This window comes from Alosa sapidissima, chromosome 9, assembly GCF_018492685.1.
Source record: "Alosa sapidissima isolate fAloSap1 chromosome 9, fAloSap1.pri, whole genome shotgun sequence".
Taxonomy (NCBI): domain Eukaryota; kingdom Metazoa; phylum Chordata; class Actinopteri; order Clupeiformes; family Clupeidae; genus Alosa; species Alosa sapidissima.
The window spans coordinates 32,156,472-32,178,883 of record NC_055965.1 but is presented as its reverse complement, the minus strand read 5'-3'; the positions used below and the strand labels follow the sequence as shown (position 1 = coordinate 32,178,883).

The following is a 22,412-nucleotide window of genomic DNA, read 5'->3' as shown; positions in this document are numbered from 1 at the left end:
AATAGGCTAACTGAAATAACACCCATGCCAATCTCTAGGTATGGTGATGGGTATGTGATGATGTGGGGCTATTTTAATTCCAAAGGCCAAGGTAACTTTATCAGGATGCACAGTATTCTGGATCCATGAAATAACTGGCCTTTAAAAATTAAAATCTGCCTGTCTCTATGGGAATTTAACATAGGGGTGCCAATACTTATGACCCCTGTATTTTAAGGAAGAACATTTATTTATTTATGATACATTATTCATTCACTAAGAAAATTGGTGTCCTTAAAGGTTAGATATTTCCTCATTTTTCACTTAAGGCATTAAGATCAATTTCCAAAAGATGATTTTATATTCCTCTTTTCAGTCAACTTTAGCATGGGTGCCAATACTTTTGGCCAGCACTGTACATACACACATGAGGATTAGCTTCAGACAGAATTTGACACAGAAAATGTCATCAGCCAATATTGAATTATAGAAAGTCTGTCATTCTAAATCGTTATGGTAACTCTTCCAGGTGTATCAGAACACCCCCACATAAGGCAACAGAAGATCCATGGACCGAATGATGAACTCAAAGGAAGGCTTTACCACCGCACAGTCTACAGGAAGAGTTTAACAGCCCTTACTGAACTCGAGAAACAGCAGCAAACACACTTTCATGGTGTTAATCAAAGGCAGAGTACTGGCAAAAGGGAACATAAAAATGCCAATTGTGGAAAAGCCTTTTCAAAAATGTCACATCTTAAAGCCCCTTTCTTAATACACACTAGAAGGAAGCCTCATAAATGTGTCAAGTGCGATGGAGCTTTTACAAAGCTCTCAACTCTTAAACGCCACATGTTCATACATACTGGAGAGAAGCCTCACAAATGTACCCAGTGTGGAAAAGCTTTTTCACGAAGTTCAGCTCTTAAAACCCACATGCTAATACACACTGGAGGGAAGCCTCATAAATGTGTCCAGTGTGGAAAAGCTTTTTCAACAAGTTCAGCTCTTAAAAGCCATTTACTAATACACACTGGAGAGATGCCTCATGAATGTGCCCAGTGTGGAAAAGCTTTTTCTCAAAGTTCATATCTTAAAACCCACATGCTAATACACACTGGAGAGAAGCCTCACAAATGTACCCAGTGTGGAAAAGCTTTTTCACAAAGGTCATATCTTAAAACCCACATGCTAATACACACTGGAGGGAAGTCTCATAAATGTGCCCAGTGTGGAAAAGCTTTTTCAACAAGTTCAGCTCTTAAAAGCCATTTACTAATACACACTGGAGAGATGCCTCATGAATGTGTCCAGTGTGGAAAAGCTTTTAAATATCTCTCAAATCTTAAAACCCACATGGTAGTACACACTGGAGAGAAGCCTCACAAATGTACCCAGTGTGGAAAAGCTTTTACATACCTCTCATCTCTTAAAAAACACATTATCATACATACTGGAGAGAAGAATCATATATGTGTCCAATGTGGAAAAGCTTTTTTGCAAACTTCAGCTCTTAAAAGCCATTTACTAATACACACTGGAGAGAAGACTCATGAATGTACCCAGTGTGGAAAAGCTTTTACATACCTCTCATCTCTTAAAAAACACATTCTCATACATACTGGAGAGAAGCATCATATATGTGTCCAATGTGGAAAAGCTTTTTCGCGATGTTCAACTCTTAAAAGCCATTTACTAATGCACACTGGAGAGAAACCTCATGAATGTGCCTTGTGTGGAAAAGCTTTCAGATATCTCTCTCATCTTAAAACCCACATGCTAATACACACTGGAGAGAAGCCTCATAAATGTGTCCAGTGTGGAAAAACGTTTACCTGCAACTCAAATCTTAAACGCCACATGTTCAAACATACTGGAGAGACGCCTCACAAATGTACCCAGTGTGGAAAAGCTTTTTCACAAAGGTCAGCTCTTAAAATCCACATGCTAATACACACTGGAGAGAAGCCTCATAAATGTGTCCAGTGTGGAAAAACGTTTACCCGCAACTCAAATCTTAAACGCCACATGTTCAAACATACTGGAGAGGCGCCTCACAAATGTACCTAGTGTTGAAAAGCTTTTTCACAAAGTTCAGCTCTTAAAACCCACATGTTAATACACACTGGAGAGAAGCCTCATATATGTGTCCAATATGGAAAAGCTTTTTCGTAATGTTCAGCTCTTAAAAGCCATTTACTAATACACACTGGAAAGAAACCTCATGAATGTGCCCTGTGTGGAAAAGCTTTCAAACATCTCTCAAATCTTAAAACCCACATGGCAATAGACACTCACAAAGACAGCCACAAAAGTACTCAGTGGGGAAAAGCTTTTACACACATTTCAGGTCTTAAAAGCCATTTACGAATACACACTGGAGAGAAACCGCTTCATTAATGTGGCCAGTGTGGAAAAGGTTTTCCATATATTTCTAAATTAAAAAGACACACTGAAAAGAGGCCTCATATAAAGGCTTAAAAATATATGCAAATTCACATATGCAAATTCACGTTGGAGAGAAAGTGTGAAAAGGCATTCAAGTATTCCTATTCAAAATAATATGATAGTGCAACTGTTAAGAATTGAAAAAGCCACAGAAATGTTTGAAAAAGCATTGATAGTCCCTCGCATCTAGAAAGACAGGTGTATGTTACCATGACAAGTTAAATATAAACATAGTCTATGAAATGTTGAAATGTTTATGTCCAGTTTGCACAAGCAGCGAAATAGGCTGTCATTCTATGAAATCATGCCTCACATTACAGTAACGCTAATTTATGAAGGACGTGTACAATTCATTTATTGGGACTATTCCTATTTTTTTTTTTTTTTTGGGGGGGGGGGGGGATTCTAGGGAAGCTAGAAAGATGTCACGACCACTCATCTAAAACTTTCAACAAGGGTCTGTATTCACTCAGGTGAACCAGCATTGCCGTTCATCACAGCTGTTGCTTCATTATTAGGCTACCGGGTCTGTGAGTAGGGGCAGCTGGAAGTGAGAGAAAAGGGGCTGTGAAAGCGCAGCAATTAACTTATGCAAACAACAATATTATGGCAGTTTTTAAGCTCGCCTATGCCGACCGCAAACCGTTACCAATCTAGTGGGAATTCTTCCGAGATTCTCCACTACTGCAGTTGTGTAGCTAGAGTCTGTTTGCAATGTGTGGGCAACAATTTGCGCTGCTTTATAGAATGAAAGTAGGCTTCTCCGCTGCTTGTGCAAAGCTGATCCTAAACCACCTGCTGGTGCTGACGACGCTTAATAAAGTGCATTGTGGAAATATATAGTTTGTGATTTAGTGCCGTTTAAATGTAAGCTTATAGGCCATTATGGCTATTTTAAAGAGATTGTCTGTATGCCCAGTATTCTGGAATATTAACATTTTTTCCAGCGAAAAAAAAGTCTTGCGTAACCTGCTTTCAATGCTATGTGAAAAATCAATATGTATCTTTGAAATGTATGTATTTTTGTATGAAATGTATGTAAATGATCAGGTCTTTGCTCATCTCATTATTTTATATACATATATTTATGATTTGACTGCATCGTTTGTAACAAGAAAGCATTGCATTGTATAAAGGAATGGTCATAACCAGTGTTAACTTGACATTTTTCTTCATCGTTTGTAACGAGAAAGCATTGCATTGAATAAAGGTATGGTCTTAACCAGTGTTAACTTGACATTTTTATTTTAATGAGGTTCGACATTAATTGGTTAATGACCGATCCTCAACCTTGCCCAGCGTGGTCAAAAATTACTGGAGTTGGCTAGAACTGCATGCTATCTGCTATCTTTTGTTTATTGATCTGTGGCCTCTCTCTCACCTCCAATCTAAACTTATTATGACCATCCACAGCACCACAATTGCTTTCTGGGCAAAATGTGTCCCTTTGTCTCCTAATACCTGGCTACCCAGTGCAATATCACTTTCACTGTGTCTCAATTGGTATACTTTCGTGAGTACACTTTCATGCAGAACTAGGGATTGACCGATATGGTTTTTTCAGGGCCGATACCAATATCAATTAAACAGGACGCGATTTAGTTCAGGTCGGATTAAATTACGGCTGGCCCTGGGTGCATGTTGTCTTTTCTGACAGTCCGTTTCAAAAAGGAGCAATTACACTTTTTTGACGTTCGCTATCGCATAATTTAGGACTTGTCTGTACTATGTCCGCCGTGGTGTCCCGTTATTCACAATTAACGAACGAGGCGGAGGCAGAGAACTCCCGACACGCAGCACCCGAGTTTGTAGGCTAACTAGTAAACAGTAACGTGCATCAATCGGGAATTCGCTAAATGAAGGAAGTGGGTGTTTTACTTATTGATCCGGATCAAAGAGACAATAGCTTACAAAGTGGTGTTTTTGTAACTTCAGTGTAGATGATTGTGATTCATTGCAACTTCAGCAATGTAGGCTACCTTCCTTACCGTCGAAAAATAGCTCCGTACAGCTGAAGCCCAGTCTACAGTCTGCCTCAGTGAGAATCCTAAACTTTGTCTGTGTACATTCGTGCAACATTCGTGCTAACTAACAAATTAGACGGTGTAGTGGTAAATCGGTGTGCTTTTTAAAGAATCAGTACAGATTATAGATCCCAAATCGAACCACAAAAGTGTTTTTCAAAAGCGAAAATAAACATTTCTGGCGAGGTGTGGGTGTAGGCTGTGCTATGGCGTAGATTACAATAACTGTAAATAAGCGTAAGTTCATCAGTTCATCTGTAGCGTGGAACAAGCTCTCCGTCTCGTCATGCATGAATAATTTCTTGTGATTCTAAATTGTTTCATACAGTGCTGGCCAAAAGTATTGGCCCCCATGCTAAAGTTGACTGAAAAGAGGAATATAAAATCATCTTTTGGTAATTGATCTTAATGCCTTAAGTGAAAAATGAGGAAATATCTAACCTTTAACGACACCAATTTTCTTAGTGAATAAATAATGTAGGCCTATCATAAATAAATAAATGTTCTTCCTTAAAATACAGGGGTCATAAGTATTGGCACCCCTATGATGCTCATTGAGCTCAATGCAAATCAAACCAGCTAATAGGCTAACTGAAATAACACCCATGCCAATCTCTAGGTATGGTGATGGGTATGTGATGATGTGGGGCTATTTTAATTCCAAAGGCCAAGGTAACTTCATCAGGGTGCACATAACTGGCCTTTAAAAATAAAAATTCGGGTGCTGCGTGTCGGGAGTTCTCTGCCTCTGCCTCGTTCGTGCAAATCAGACGGTGTAGTGGACGGGACAATGCTCTTGACCACAGACTAGCAAATGCAGGGAGTGAGAGACGCTTTACAGACAAAGTAGCGCGTTTCATTCTTTATCCATTTCAATATCGGCTTATCGGTGGAAAAAATTACCGATACCAATTATTATAAAAATGCTAAATATCGGCCCTAATAATCGGCCAGGCCGATAATTGGTCGATCCCTATGCAGCACCCTATGTGCACTGTATGCTTTTGGGCGGAGTGCATGCATTTTAACAATAGTGTCGTCTCATATCAAACAACTCTGTGCACTTAAAGGAATTATCCGGAGTAAAATGCACTTTAGATCAATTTACGGATGATTGGGAGTACATACGTTGAGTTGACATCAAAATCACGTCATTCGGATGTGTTTTGAGAAAGTTCGATTTTACAGTTTTTAGTCAAATCTCGTTAGCGTGGAAGTGAGAAGGGCATATTATTTCGCCGCTACAAAACACTATTTTTATACCTCTTCTACAGTTCCAAACAACATTACACTTACGTGGTAGTGAGTAGAGGGTCCCTAAAGCCAAACCGAAGTATCCCGAGGTCTTTATGTGGTCGGATAGAGAGTCCAGAATGAATTTCATCAAGCCAGTACCTTTCCGGAAATGTTGGCATCTTTGCTGCCATCTTTAGTGGAAAGTCCGTAGGAGTCGATTGCCAAGTGTGCTCTGGAAATTCACAATTTCGTCGCCGTTTAAAAAAAAAAAAAAAAAGTCCAGTATTTCTTTTGAAATTGAAATGAAGTTGTGTGGACTGGACTATGTTTTTTTTTTTTTTTTTTTTAACGGCGACGAAATTGTGAATTTCCAGAGCACACTTGGCAAGTATATATACTCTTTTGATCCTGTGAGGGAAATTTGGTCTCTGCATTTAACCCAATCGGTGAATTAGTGAAACACAAACAGCACACAGTGAACACACAGTGAGGTGAAGCACACACTAATCCTGGCGCAGTGAGCTGCCTGCTACAACGGCGGCGCTCAGGGAGCAGTGAGGGGTTAGGTGCCTTGCTCAAGGGCACTTCAGCCGCGGCTCGAACCGGCAACCCTCTGGTTACAAGTCCAGAGTGCTAACCAGTGGGCCGCGACTGCCACGATGTGCAACTGGTCTATGAGCTCTCACGCTAAAAAAACAGTGTGGAGAACATTAGACTGGTTAGATAGCACCTCACTGCAAACCACGCACTGTGGCTTTTGGGCAGTCTGTCTCCCAATCCACGTGAAGCCTAGGGCTATATGCTGCCTCATACTTTCCTTTTCTTCGCGCAGTCTTTTCTGTCTCGTCCTTTCTTGTATCCCCCTGCGCTCCACCTCCACTTCATCAGTCTGCCCCTCCATCCCATTACATTGTTACCCGTCTCCTGCTCTGTTTCTCTGCCTTCTCCTCTTCGATCACTTTAATTAGGCCTTTTGGACATTGTCCCTGTTTTTAGACAGTTTTCCATGTTTGTGCAGCCGTCTACCTAGCCTATACGTCCACGATCACGTGCCTTGTGGGTAGCTTATTTTTTAATGAAAACATAGCCTATTATAAGAGTTTATAAAAAATGATTTCCTTTAATTTCACGTTTCCATATCATTATAACCCGATTCAAAATTATTTATTATTTATTAATTAAATCGATTATTAATTAATTAATCATTTTTAACTCCTTTCCGACATTGCCCTTTTCATCTCGCGTACACCCTAGTGGCAGCTCGCGTACCACAGTTTGGGAATCCCTGGATTAACCGATATGTATTGCTATCCGTATTTAACGTGTAAGATACGGCTACATCGATATACTATGGTGTTCGTTGATTATTAAAAGCAAATATATCGGCGCAATGTATGATTTCCAGCCGTCTTATTTGCTATTGTGGAACTATTTATTCAGACACCTCAGAACCGCGTATAAACTTCCGCTCAATATTTGAACCTGAAGCATAGACGGTGGCGCAGTAATATCAACGTGCAATGAGTCTTCCAACAGAAATCAATGGGATTTTACAAAATGCCAAATAAAACACGACAGAAACTGTATTTCGCTACGCTACTTGTTTTGGAACATCAACAAACACCACTAACCATTTGGTGAGCTGCACAGTTTTGAAAACGAACGGGGTTGTTTTAGGATGTTTGAGTAGCTTACTACAGTATGCCTGTTGGCAGCCACCCATGAGCAGTCTGAGACGATTCAAAACGAGTCAGAAAAGTCGAGACAGGACCAATCGTCAAAATTTCGGTGTCCACCACTCTAGTTCATCTAAAACAAACCAGAAAAGGGCCTTAAAGTGCTAAAAACCGGAATTTTCCTTTAACCTCAGCTTTTTTTTTAACAGTGATTTATTCAGGCCCACACTCCTATTCAGAAGGTGGCGGTAATGCACCTAAAAGCTGTTTGCCAACCGCCAAAGAAAAACAATAATAAGAAGAATGGGGGCTATCTGGGAATTTTGATTGTTATGTTTGCTGGCTCCACGAAGTTAGAGTCGCGAGCAGGGGAAATTGCATGCAGTCCAAAACGGGAGAATGGTTCAAGACATTTTGCGGAAATAATCAAGATTCCGCGGTTAATCAGACACAAACACCAAATTAACAGAAGTAAGTTGTCGGAGCAGCGAACTTGCTGGAGGATGGGTTTGTGCTTTCACATAGTATGTCGCTAGTTAGCCAAAGTAACTTCGTACCGCTAATCTCAACGCCACTGAACAAAAAGAAGCAATAGGTTGCATAGCCTACTTTGAGACATGCTCGAGAGATCAAACAGTTTCTTTGGATAGTTGAGTGTTTTGTCACAAACAGTAGGCTAACTCCTCAACACAACTTATCTTAAGGAGCAATACATGCATTCCAACTTTCTTTATAGGTCAGCACTTTCTCCCTAAAGTCGGGTGAGCCATTTACCTCGCTTTGTAGCATACCCCTCAGATAGCAAGAGACGTCTTTTGCTTTTCGGTCCTTTGTTCTATTGCTGACAAACGCCTCACCTTATGGGTTCAAACACTTGCTATTCAGTTCAATTATAATTATTAATCCATCTATGTATTGAGTAAGTAGGAAACGTGTGCTCCAACAGTGCTCCGATAACGTGGATCTGGAAATGTGTTATTCTCTCGCTCCCTGGGTACGATCTCTGCAGTAAAGTGCAGTACTATGTAGTACAATGCATTTTTTTAATATCCAAAATATTGCATGTCCTGCATAAGTACACAAATAATTCCTCCAACGCAACAGTGTAATACTAATGAAACTGCAGTTCTTACACTTGAAGAAGTGCAGTTATTTTTTGTTGTTCTCTGGGTATGATCCCATTGGGCTACACATAACGATGTGTCGATCTCAGGCAAAGAGCACATACTGTATGTGAGCTTTTAGTTTTCACTTTTTTCTTGTATCTTATTTCTTTACATTATTTGACTGTTTACATGGTCTTTTCACTGCATTAGTTGTATTGTATGTATTTTATCTATCTCCTTACCATCTTGTGAATGCTCATTTTTACTTAATTGTACATTTTTTATGTTTTATTTATTGTTTGGTTTGTCTGTTTGTTTGTTTGTATTACTACAATTCAATTATTTATTACTGTGTTAAATGCTCTAAATGTAAAGCACTTTGAGCTGCAGTAATAAGCTTAATAATAATAATAATAATAATAATAATAATAATAATTTTATTTTTTTTATTAATTGAAAAACAAATATTTTGTTTCTCTGATTTCAGGCAATTGAAATATTTGGATGGGATCATCTTTCTTCTGCTAGCAACATGGATGTTGGACTTCCATTTCGTTCTAGCTGTGCTGAAACACACCAGGTTGACTTGAGATTGATCGTGAAAGAAGATATGAAAGATGATGTAAAACACGAGGAATCTGGTCATCTGATTGCATGTCCAGATGCAGAAGAAAAGTCTACTTACAGTGCAACACTACAGACAACGGTGAAGAAGGAGGAGGAAGAGGAGGAAGTGCGACAGCTTGGCCCGCTGAGCGTGATGGTGAAAGAAGAAGATATAAAAGAGGAGGAGTATGGTCATATGATTTCATGTCCAGATGAAGATGAAAAGCCCTTTGCAGAGCTTCACTGTGAATCTCAAACAGACTGTAAAACTGAAACAGACGTCACAGAGTCACCAAGGTCTACTTACAATGAAATGACAACAGTGACGATTGAAGTGAAGAAAGAAGAAGAGCAGGTGGAGGAAGAGGAGCATGAGCAGCTGGAAAGTAAGTCCTCTCATATAGAACTGAACAGTCCATATGTGTTAGAACTGAACAGTCCATATGTGTTAGAACTGAACAGTCCATATGTGTTAGAACTGAACAGTCCATATGTGTTGCACTGAATTTTGTGACTCTAGAGGGCGCTGTTGCACTGAAGCCTGGGGCAGGTCTGTGCTGCACTGAATCACTTGCAAACACTGGCAAGAGGCATATCGATTTTGGTTCCAAACGATCACAAAAAACAATGTAATCGATCAAAAACAATTATTTTGTCACATTCCATTTAGAAATAGCGTTTCGGAAATAGCTACAATTTCAATTCACAGCGCACTGATTCACGCTGCCCCTTTTAGCCCCGCAGTCTCTCTCTCAAATGACAACAGACTCCCCTCTGTACACGGGCCACACAAGCAGTTTGGGTTGTGTGTCTGTCTGCTAGTACAGTTTGTTGTGTGGTAGCCTGGAAAATCCAGACCCTGATCATCTAGAAAGATTAAGGCTCTGGCCACGAATAATGTAAATGGCCCAACTCAAGGGGCGGCACCAGTGTTGTATAAAGTACTAGAAAGCAATACTTGAGTAAAAGTACAAGTATCGTACTAGAAAAAGACTTTGCTAGAAGTGAAAGTTGCCTTTTAGAACATTACTTAAGTAAAAGTCTCAAAGTATCTGATATATACTGTACTTAAGTATCAAAAGTAATTTTCTAAAATTTAATGTACTTAAGTATTTGAAGTAAAAGTAAAAAGCAAGCGGTTTTATTTTGAACTTTTATTGTAAACTTTATTTTGGCTTTCTTATAGTAAAGCATATTCAGGGTTTCCATATCTTCTTAATCTCACTCATCAAATCAAATCACATTCTTTTCTAGGACACAATTCTCTGAAATGAAAAATAAATAATTTATTTCTTTCACAAAAAAAAAATGACCTGCTTGTAGGGAGAACATTTTGGTCATGTGGCATGAGCATTTCTAGGGCTTACTCCCCAGGTCACCGTCACTCTCACACACACACACACACACACACACACACACACACAGGCCACCTATGTCCAGCAGCTACTAATATGCCAGTCATTAGTTGAAACTGAAAAGGTGTCTGTTCATCTTCAAAAGAAGCTGGTTTTCAAAGTTGCCAGAATTCAGTGCCCGGGAGTTTCAGGCCCAAGACCGACCATAGTGGTGGAAATTGGATAAATTAAGCAACATTTCAGCTCTTACTATCCTGTAGTTTTTATTAGTACCATGGTTCAACAAATGTGTAAAGGTTATATAATAATTCACTTCAACTGAGAAGTTAACAAAAAATATTCCACTATTCCACAAGTTACCAAAACAGAAAGAAAGAAAGAAAGAAAGCCTTTGAAATGTAGCCTATCCCATGTTTCCACAAAGAGGCATATTGAACTAATGTTTAGGCTACATGTTTTTTGCATGGGTAGGCTATATTATTGTTTGGTGATTTAGCCTACTCCTTTACTACACCCTCTTCTGAGCAAACAAGGCATAGGTTTATCATGTAGGGTAATTGCTCTTTCTTACATTAAATAACTTTAATTTATCCTCTCTACTTGTCCCTGTAGTCATGGCCTCCTCATCACTAATTTCGGGCTCATCATTTTCAGTGGTCGACTGGTTGATCTGCTGCTCAGTCTCTCCTGGCCTCTTTCTACCCTCCATCCTTCCTGACGCTTGTGTCTACTGTAGGGCCGGCTTGGCTATCCGTATCTGAGAACTTTTTGGAAAAGACGGGCTATATGGACCCAACCAACTCTTTTTGGGAGGGGAGAACTCCCTCACGTAGGCTACAACCCATGCAGAGGCATTGCATTGGTGTCATGCACAGAATGCGGAACGTGTCCTACTTTAAGAAAAGATAGACTAACGTGACAAATGTCAATATTTGTTTCCTCGACTGGCCCAAAAGTGAAGCGGCCCACCGGGAATTCTCCCGATTACCCACCCCGGGCCTGATTCAGTCTTACTCTTCTTGGACTGAAGACAACTCCTGCGATGCTATGGATAAATAATACTAATAATAATAATACATTTTATTTAAAGGCACCTTTCTAGGCACTCAAGGACACCGTACATACAAATATAAAATATTTAAAAAAAACAAGCAAGAAAAGACAAAAACAGAAACAAAACAAACAAACAGAGATAACATCATAGGGAATAAGCAGTTTTAAAAAGATGTGTTTTGAGTTGTGATTTGAAATGGGGGAATGAATCAATGTTTCTAAGTTGGGGTGGTAGTGAATTCCAGAGATGGAGAGCAGAGCGACTGAATGCTCCCCATGGTGGTGAGACGGGCGGTGGGGACAGACAGGTGTGAATGCTCTGCTCCACATGGTGGTAAGAGGGGCGGTGGGGACAGACAGGTGTGAATGCTCTGCTCCACATGGTGGTAAGAGGGGCGGTGGGGACAGACAGGTGTGAATGCTCTGCTCCACATGGTGGTGAGACGGGCGGTGGGGACAGACAGGTGTATGGAGGAAGAGGATCTTAGAGAGCGGGAGGGAGTGGGAACATGGAGGAGATCAGACAAATATGGAGGGGCGAGGTTGTGAATGGCCTTGAAAGTAAACAGGAGGACTTTAAATTGGATGCGGAACTGAACCGGGAGGCAGTGGAGCTGATGGAGGACGGGAGTGATGTGGTGAATGGAGGGGGTTCGAGTTATGATGCGGGCAGCTGAATTCTGGACTAGTTGAAGTTTATGGAGGGATTTGTGGGGGAGGCCGAAAAGGAGAGAGTTGCAGTAATCAAGACGGGAAGTGACGAGACTGTGGACAAGAATGGCAGCAGTGTGGGGGGTTAGGGAGGGGCGGAGGCGATTGATATTACGTAGGTGGAAGTAAGCAGACCGAGTGATATTATTGATGTGGGATTGAAAGGATAGTGTGCTGTCAAGGATGACACCCAGACTCTTAACCTGAGGGGAGGGTGAAACAGAGCAGTTATCAATAGAATGAGAAAAGATGTCTGTTTTGGATAGAGTGGACTTAGTACCAATGAGGAGGACCTCGGTTTTGTTACTGTTTAGTTTAAGGAAGTTTTGGGTGAACCAGGTTTTTATTTCAGAGATGCAATCAGTAAGGGAGGTGGGTGGGAGAGCCTTTCACAGGCCGCTAGGGCAGGTAGCCTTTCACAGGCCGCTAGGGCAGGTAGCCGATGTACAGAAACATTTCTTGCAAATATGGCCACGGGTGTATGACGTTATATTCACCACTACCCTGTTCACCGAGTTCACCACTATCGTCGGGGTGGTCGTCCAGTAGGTGCTCGTGCTTCCATGGCGGTCCTCCTCCTTTAACAACAAACAAGAGCTGAAATAGAGCGCGCAGCATGTAAAAGTAAAAGTATACATTTTATCTAGGAAATGTAGTGGAGTAAAAGTGGAAGTTGACATAAATTTAAATAGCGAAGTAAAGTACAGATACGTGAAATTTCTACTTAAGTACAGTAACAAAGTATTTGTACTCCGTTACATTACAACACTGGGCGGCACCAAGCATGCATTTGAAAATCTCACTGCACGCAATTGGATAACACTACGACCAATGTTTACTGACTGATTCCGGACTTCGACGCAATTGGATAACACTATGACGAATGTTTACTGACTGATTCATTGCAGCGCTGTCGTTCTCTGTTTAGCTCGCCTCATGGCCCGCCTATATCAGATACACCGATGTGATTGGTTCCTCGCGATAAGGGGTAAAAGTAACGTGCATCATTACCCATTACTCATAAGTCCCGACAGGCCGAATATGACCCTGATGCGAAAGCGGACTTATTACCTTATTACTCAGCTACACAGCTGAGAAAACAAATAGTTTACCACACAGAAAGAACTTGGAACGTTTTATGTATTGCATATATTTGACAGAGGATAGATGTAGGTTGCCAATTTGACACCAATTTGACTAGTCTTATGCAAATCTTTCTTATTTATTTTCCACCCTGAACATGAACTGCACCATTGAGATCAATATGTTTTGTATAGAGTTACCACAGGTTACTCAACACAACCACAGGTGGCACAACAGACCTGCCCCTCCTTTCCGTCCAGTCAGAATAATCTTGCAAACGGCCCCATGACAGTTCAGCTCGTGTGTTCAATAATATGCACACTAGTGTTAATTTCGTCAGACGAGACGAGAGGAAATATGTTAGTCAACGACCTTTTTTTTCATGACTAAGACGAGACGGCAGTAATGTCCTGAAACACTGACTAAGACTATCTTAAGATGCATTATTGTTGACGAAAAAAGAAGAGACTAAAATGTTTTGCATGAAATAAAAACTAAGATAAAATCTCCCTTCATGTTCGTCTACAAAATGAGAAGACCGAATATCTAGCTGTTATGTTTTCAAAATATTCCGAATGAGTTCATACGCAACAGCTTTCCTGTAGGCTAGTCTACGTGCTGCTGCTGCAACCCTGTGGCTGCAACACGAAACTACATGGAACAAGAACACTGGAGATTTCTGCCAGAGTTAGCAAGCTAACTACCTAAGCTTTATGCCACAATGCTACATACCCAGAAGTTGAAGCTTCTCTCATACAAATTAACATCCCCCAGAATGTCCATACGAAAATGTTCAGCATGTAATGTCAACTATTTATCTAGTTAGATTGATGATGCAAAGTTTGCTAGCAAGTAAGCTAATATGGAAAGTTCGCTAGCAAGTTAGCTATGGCTAAGATGGAGAGTCTGTTTGGGGAATGTGTTGTGTTTGGGCGCATATTGCCATCTAGCGAGGCGGAGTAGAACATTAATAGTTTGGCCTACGACAGTGTTTCTCAAACTTTTTCAGTTTCAGGACCACTTAACTAACCCTAGCTAAAAAAAAAAAAAAAAAAATTAGACCTACTTCAACAGTAGTCTATAATTATTCTACACAATAGGCCTACTCCACCTTGCTTATTGTCTTTGCACTTTGCTTATTGTGTCAGAGGATTCATACTGTATGATTTAAACTGGCATATCTTACATAGACAGTGTTGCAGAACTGTTTGGATTTACATACAAGTTATATTGCAAACAACTCATCTATATTATATTTTACCACGTCTGCTCGCGGACCACTTGGGATAGCTTGCAGACCACCAGTGATCCCCGGACCACACTTTAAGAAACACTGGTCTACGAATATGACACTGGTCCAGTCAAATCTTTTACTGTCTATGGTCAAATCCCAGCCGAGCTATAACTGTAGCTCGACTTACCTGTGCATGTAAACATACTGACTGACAAAAAATCAGAATGAGTAATTATAACAGATGAGTAGCCCTGTGGACACAAAATATTGTTGGAAAATTGAGATGTGTGAAACACTATTTAACTCTGGTAATCAGAAATAATTTGTTATAAAAAAAGACTAAAATGTGTTGACTAAAACTGACTAAGATACCTTTAGTTTTCTTTTGACTAAAACTAGACTAAAATGACGAGACTTTTAGTCGACTAAAACTTGACTAACAAAAATGATATTTGAATGACTAAATATGACAAAGACTAAAAAGGTCTAACTAAAACTAGTAACTAAAAATTTCGTCACAAGACTAAGACTAAATTAAAAATAGGTGACAAAATTAACACTAACACACGCAGCAGCCAGTGCGTGATCATCGCAGTCTTTGCGGTAAGAAAATTTGGTTCAATCATATCGAGACATTATCGCAATTACAATTAATCGTTTAGCCCTAAAGATAAATAATGAAATTATATACTTTAGGAAAGGAAACAGAAATGTCCAGTAATTTCCAGTCTAGGCATACGTAAGGTCCATCTGGCTACACTGAGCTACCTGATCTTGGTTGGCTATACTTCCTCCTCAATAATGTTAGCGGTATGAATGTATTTCACCATTCTAACAAGATCTGCGTGAAATCATTCCGTGAATGATCCGCCGTTTAACCTTAGCACAGCGGAGCTCAGCCCAGCCCTCTCTAGAGCCGTCTTGTGCTGGTGTGTGGGTTTGCACTTTACCGCGCTAGTCGGGGAAACAAATAAACAATCTCTTCGGTAGTACATAAGTAGGCCTAGTTCTAAGTTGTATTTGGGGGTCAAGCAGCGAAGCTGCAAAGGCACCCATTGTGTTTCTACGTTTTCTTCCCTATTATTATTATTCCGCCATTGAAGTCAATGGCAGCCCATAGAACCGTCTGGTGAAAAGTTTTGAAATTTGACACACTTATTGGGGACAGTCCTGTGATTCATTTCACCAAGTTTCATGATGGCATCTCAAGCACTCTAGCGCCACCAACAGGCCAAAGTTGGACGTGCGTTCACGCACGTAACTTTTGACCCGTATGGCCGATTGTCAAAAGTGAGGTATCGCTGGAATCCTTGGACCAAGTTGAGTTCAACGCACCCTATGACGTCAATTTCCGCCATGATGGATTTTCCGTCATATTGGATTTCATCAAAAACACAAAGTCTTCACAGGTCACAAACTTTGTCCGATCAACATCAAACTTCACAGATATCATCTACAGACCATGCCTCATTAATGCATAGCTTTTTGTCTTCGGAACTAAAACCGTTTGCCCGTAACAGCCAATCGAAATTTGCGGCTAAGCCGCCAAACAGGAAGTGAGCTCATATCTCAGCAACCCTTGCATGTATCAAAGCCAAACTTAGTACATGGACTCAGGACCCAATCAAGGGGACGCTTAAGAAATCTGGTGACCTTTGACCTCTAGGGGGCGCTGTAATTAAGAAACATGCCTTTTGGCCTGTAGCTGCAGTTGTGCTTAGAATTAAAACGCACTAGTGGTGTCTGGTACTACTGTTGGAGGTCCTTAGGCCGACCCAAGCCAACTTGTGATGTCATCGTAATTGATTCGGCCACCATATTGGATTTAATCAAAAACACATACAAGTTTTCGCAGGTCACAAATTTCAGCGGATCCTCACCAAAATTGGCAGAGACCATCTTCAGACCATGCCTTATCAGTGCATTGCTTTCTAGAAGAATTGACAGAAGCATTCGACTGTAAGAGCCAATCAGGAACAGGAAGTGAGCTCATATCTCAGCAACCCTTGCATGTATTAAAGCCAAACTTGGTACAACTATTCAGGACCCCATCAGGAGGACGCTCAAAAAATGTGGTGACCTTTGACCTGTAGGAGGTGCTGCAATTAGCAATATTGCATTATGATCTGCTGATGTGTTTTATCAATCTTTTTTTGATGTGAAACTGATGACAACATATTCCATCCAGTTCAGTAGTTTATCTTGGGCAGTTCAGTGTTGCTAGTTTAGCACACTAGTAAACAATAGGCAGAGAATGGGATTCCTGCTAGCATGTTAGCTAGCTTTATATGCTAAGCGAAAATACGAACATACAAATCATATATTACGAAACAAAATGTTAATATTTGTATATGAAACAGTTTGTACGAATTACCCAAAATTCCATGTTAATTCCCGTAAATTCACATTAATTCCCATAATTTCCTTTAATTCCATAAAAGTTTCTAATTTGGAATATTTTCACAATTCCCCAGCTTAACTTCCCATGGTAAGTTTCCGGAAATTTACCGGAAATTTTCCACCCCTTTGCAACCCTAATGAAAAAACAGGAATTCCTTAACATTGCAATATATGTTTATTGCTCTTAAAATTCCAAAATAAAAGACTACAAGTGCAAAGTAATGCATTCTTAGTCAGAGGTAGCATTCAATAAAGTTCAGTAGTGTATAGGTTTAATTGAGTGCCTGTCACTTTAATTTACTTGCAATTGTTACACTAACACAGTTAAAAGGCTGCTGATGTGTGGATGCAATTCATAACGTAGATGGTTCAAATAACAGTTTGTACTTCTCCTTGGGACAAGCACTTTTGAGCCTTTACATCGGGATTTTGCAAACATTCAGTGTCAGAGTCAATAAAATGAGTCCTGAGTAACGAAATTGACAAGCAGCTGTAAGTAAGCATACTAAACGCAACGTTAGCTTTGAGATACTGCTTGATTGCATAACTTAACTAAGTTCAGTCTCCTCAATGTACTATTAACCGACGCATTGTCCCAGCCCTATAGACCCTTTCAACAATAAAAACAAAAACAATGCTTGAACATTCTATTTGGGCCCCAATCTACTTCCTCTGCATTAAGATAACATATGGAATGTTAAAAAGGAAGTCTTGTGGGGCCAACTATGATGCTGATAATGGAACTCTCTTGAAAGGGTCCATACAGGACCTATATATAGCACTTACCCATATGCCGTTTTTTTCCTGCACTGAACAGAAAGAATAATAATAATAATAATAATAATAAGCAGTTTTAGACCATGGAGACACTAGATCTCTAGGACACACTGGGCATTGGGGACTCGGAAATGTTGCATCTTTTTTGCTGCACTGAACAGAAACATCTGTATGCTCCAGTGATTTCCCCCTTTCATTACATTCATTTGAGGAGTACGGTCACAATTATGTGATTAGAATGTTTTGCAAACCGAGAGTTCCACATTATGATGCGACAATTGCCCTCAGAGTAGTTCCCCATAAAGAACACTGAAACTATAGATTGTTTGTGTAGAATTCTAGAAGGAACCAGGAAAATAGTTCACTCCTCAACAGGTTAAAGCCTGACTGATAAATCGGTGGGCTTTTTAAAGAATCGTTTTTCAAAAGCGAAAATGAACATTTCTGGTGAGGTTCGGGTGAAGGCTGTGCTATGACGTAGATTACAATAACTGTAAATAATCGAATATGTATCTGTAGCGTGGAACAAGCTCTCAGTCTCGTCATGCATGAATAATTTCTTGTGACTGTAAATTGTTTTATACATAGACACATCAGGATTAGCTTTGGACATAATTTGACAAAAGAAAATATCAGCCAATATTGAATTATAGAAGGTCTGTCATTCTAAATCGTTATGGTAACTCTTCCAGGTGTATCAGAACACCCGCACATAAGGCAACAGAAGATCCATGGACCGAATGATGAACTCAAAGGAAGGCTTTACCACCGCTCAGTCTACAGGAAGAGTTTCACAGCCTATACTGAACTCGGGAAACAGCAGCAAACACACTCTCATGGTGTTAATCAAAGGCAGAGTACTGGCAAAAGGCAACATAAAAATGCCAATTGTGGAAAAGCCTTTTCAAAAATGTCACATCTTAAAGCCCCTTTGTTAATACACACTAGAGGGAGGCTTCATAAATGTGTCAAGTGTGAAAGAGCTTTTACAAAGCTCTCAACTCTTAAACGCCATATGTTCATACATACTGGAGAGAAGCCTTACAAATGTACCCAGTGTGGAAAAGCTTTTTCACGAAGTTCATATCTTAAAATCCACATGCTAATTCACACTGGAGGGAAGCCTCATAAATGTGTCCAGTGTGGAAAAGCTTTTTCACAAAGTTCATATCTTAAAACCCACATGGTAATACACACTGGAGAGAAGCCTCACAAATGTACCCAGTGTGGAAAAGCTTTTGCATACCGAACATCTCTTAAAATTCATACTCGCATACATACTGGAGAGAAGCCTCATATATGTGTCCAATGTGGAAAAGCTTTTTCGCAAATTTCATCTCTTAAAAGCCATTTACTAATACACACTGGAGAGAGGCCTCATGAATGTGCCCGGTGTGGAAAAACTTTTAAACATCTCTCAAATCTTAAAACCCACATGGTAATACACACTGGAGAGAAGCCTCACAAATGTGCCCAGTGTGGAAAAGCTTTTACAAAGCTCTCAACTCTTAAACGCCACATGTTCATACATACTGGAGAGAAGCCTCACAAATGTACCCAGTGTGGAAAAGCTTTTAAACAAAGTTCATTTCTTAAAACCCACATGCTAATACACACTGGAGGGAAGCCTCATAAATGTGTCCAGTGTGGAAAAGCTTTTTCAAAGTGTTCAGCTCTTAAAAGCCATTTACTAATACACACTGGAGAGAAGCCTCACAAATGTACCCAGTGTGGAAAAGCTTTTACATACCTCTCATCTCTTAAAAATCACATTCTCATACATACTGGAGAGCAGCCTCATACATGTGTTCAATGTGGAAAAGCTTTTTCGCAAATTTCAGCTCTTAAAAGCCATTTACTAATACACACAGGAGAGAAGACTCATGAATGTGCCCGGTGTGGAAAAGCTTTTAAACACCTCTCATCTCTTAAAAAACACATTCTCATACATACTGGAGAGAAGCATCATATATGTGTCCGATGTGGAAAAGCTTTTTCGCAATGTTCAACTCTTAAAAGCCATTTACTAATGCACACTGGAGAGAAACCTCATGAATGTGCCTTGTGTGGAAAAGCTTTCAAACATCTCTCAGATCTTAAAACCCACATGTTAATACACACTGGAGAGAAATCTCACAAATGTACCCAGTGTGGAAAAGGCTTTTTACACAAATTTACACTAAATAGACACATGAAAATCCACATCAGAGAGAAGTCTTAAGGCTTCTACATACTCGACGCACCCTACCGGTAGCGCGACAATGTGACATCAAAATGACGTAGATCTCTCTGGTGCGCCAGGATTTTGGCCGGGTACCTGGAAGCGAATGTAATTTGCTGCCGCTAGGGTGCGTCTAGATTTCTAGGCTAAAAGTATCTATCTATATATCCATCTATCTATCTATCTATATACCTGTGCACACACCTTGGAAACTACAGTAGATGATAATGATGATGGTAGTTGTGAATAGCAGCAACCAAAGTCTGAAGTACCATCACAGAGGCTAGCTACTAGTGTTTCTTACTGCAGCTTCTTCTACTGTGTAACGTAGTTAGCGTTAGTCTTTTCACAACAGCGACAACTCTGTTCAGGAGAATATTGCAACTAGTGTCGCGACCACCACGCGTGAGTATAAATGGATACGGCGCTCCTGTGACGTTACATTGTCGCGCTACCGGTCGGGAGTGGCAAGTATCTGGGACACTTTAATCTGACCACTGTGGAAAACATAATTCAGATAATTCAAGGCTTAAAGGGGAACTTTGCAACTATTTTAACGTAATAAACCCGTTTAGAAATAATTTGGTTGGTTAAATGACCTGTTCCGGTGAAAATGGTGACTTTCCCCGCTGCACCTAGCGTCCCCAGGCGGAAAACCAACCGTGCTTACCTTGTAACATCCACATAGTTCTGCCAAACTTATGCTAACCGTTCGCTAGCTTGTAAACAAACCCATGTGCTTTATCGTTACCTTTTCCCACAGTTTGAAATAGCATAATGCACAATTTCTCCAGCAGAGGGAGAAATCCTGCCAAGTTTCCCTTTAAAAAACATGTTAATTCAAGTTGGAGAGAAATTGTGATTCAAAGTCATTCAAATGTTCCTCTTCAAAATCATATGATGGTGACAAGTTAAATATAAACATAGTCTATGAAACGTTTGTTTTTTTTATGTCCATTTTGCACAAGCAGTGAAATAGGCTGTCATTCTATGAAATCATGTTGCATGTTACAGTAACGCTAATTTATGAAGGGCGTGTACAAGTCATTTATTGGGACTATTTTTTTTTTGGGGGGGGGGGGGGGGGGTTCCAGGGAAACTAGAAAGATCACGACCACTCATCTAAAACTTTAAAGGTCTAAAAAGGGTCTATATTCACTCTCAGGTGAACCGGCATTACCGTTCATCACAGCTGTTGCAACCGGGTCTGTGAGTAGGGGCCGCTGGAAGTGAGAGAAGAGGGGCTGTGATCGCGCAGCAATTAACTTATGCAAACAACAACATCATGGCAGTTTTTAAGCTCGCCTATGCCGACCGCAAACCGCTACCAATCCAGTGGGAATTCTTCCGAGATTCTCCATTACTGCAGTTGTGTAGCTAGAGTCTGTTTGCAATGTGTGGGCAACAATTTGCGCTGCTTTATAGAATAAAAGTAGGCTTCTTCGCTGCTTGTGCAAAGCTGATCCTAAACCACCTGCTGGTGCTGACGACGCTTAATAAACTGCATTGTGGAAATATATAGTTTGTGATTTAGTGCCGTTTAAATGTAAGATTATTGGCCATTATGGCTATTTAAAAGCTATTTAAAAATGTAAGCTTATAGGCCATTATGGCTATTTAAAACAGATTGTCTGTATGTCCAGTATTCTGAAATATTAACATTTTGTCCAGCCAAAAAAAAGTCTTGCGTAACCTGCTTTCAATGCTATGTGAAAAATCAATATGTATCTTTGAAATGTATGTAAATTATCATGTCTTTGCTCATCTCATTATTTTATATGTAGATTTATGATTTGACCACATCATTTGTAACAAGAAAGCATTGCATCGTATAAAGGAATGGTCATAATCAGTGTTAAAGGAAAATTCCGGTATTTAGCACTTTGAATCCCTTTTCTGGTTTGTTTTCGATGAACTAGAGTGGTGGACACAGAATTTTTTACGATTAGTCCTGTCTCGACCTTTCTGACTCATTTTGAATCGCCTTTGACTACTCAGAGTGTTTGCCAACAGGCATACTGTAGTAGGCTACTCAAACATATCCTAAAACGACCCTTAACGTTCATTTTCAAAACTGTGCAACGGTTAGTGGTGTTCGTTGATGTTCCAAAACAATTAGCATAGCGAAATAGAGTTTCTGTCGTGTTTTATTTGGCATTTTGTAAAATCCAATTGATTTCTGTTGGAAGAAGAATTGCACGTTGATATTACTGTGCCACCGTCTATGCTTCAGGTTCAAATATTGAGCGGAAGTTTATACGCGGTTGTGAGTGTGTCTGAATAAATAGTTCCACAATAGCAAATAAGACGGCTGGAAATCATACATTGCGCCGATATATTTGCTTTTAATAATCAACGAACACCACATTTTTGAAAACGAACGTTAAGGGTTGTTTTATGTTTGAGTAGCCTACAGTATGCCTGCTGGCAGCCACTCTGAGCAGTCAAAGGCGATTTAAAACGAGTCAGAAAAGTCGAGACAGGACAAATCGTCAAAATTTCG

At 40.1% G+C, this 22,412-nt stretch overlaps 2 protein-coding genes and 1 long non-coding RNA gene across 9 annotated transcripts in view; 2 read left to right on the top strand and 1 right to left on the bottom strand.

The window, feature by feature from the left end:
• The window catches only part of LOC121718789 (zinc finger protein 708-like), a 712,111-nt gene that overhangs the window by 441,473 nt on the left and 248,226 nt on the right, over positions 1-22,412 (top strand). The window lies entirely within an intron of this gene.
• Positions 1-22,412, top strand: part of LOC121718844 (gastrula zinc finger protein XlCGF57.1-like) — a 38,275-nt gene that overhangs the window by 9,669 nt on the left and 6,194 nt on the right. For 2 of the 7 annotated variants that reach the window (XM_042104178.1, XM_042104172.1), the window contains exon 2: positions 8,957-9,461. The exons of 1 other annotated variant lie outside the window; for it this stretch is intronic. In XM_042104178.1, coding sequence (XP_041960112.1) covers positions 8,957-9,461 — 505 coding nt within the window. Of the gene's footprint in view, positions 1-508; positions 3,650-7,666; positions 7,835-8,956; positions 9,462-18,380; positions 20,109-22,412 lie in introns of those variants that run through there. 4 more of the 7 variants (XM_042104175.1, XM_042104173.1, XM_042104177.1 and 1 more) reach the window with 4 other exon arrangements.
• LOC121719098 lies at positions 2,918-21,204 on the bottom strand. The gene is made up of 3 exons (XR_006034161.1): positions 21,112-21,204; positions 14,695-14,698; positions 2,918-2,946 (listed from the first exon to the last, which is right to left on the bottom strand). It is a non-coding gene; the product is annotated as an uncharacterized LOC121719098 (long non-coding RNA).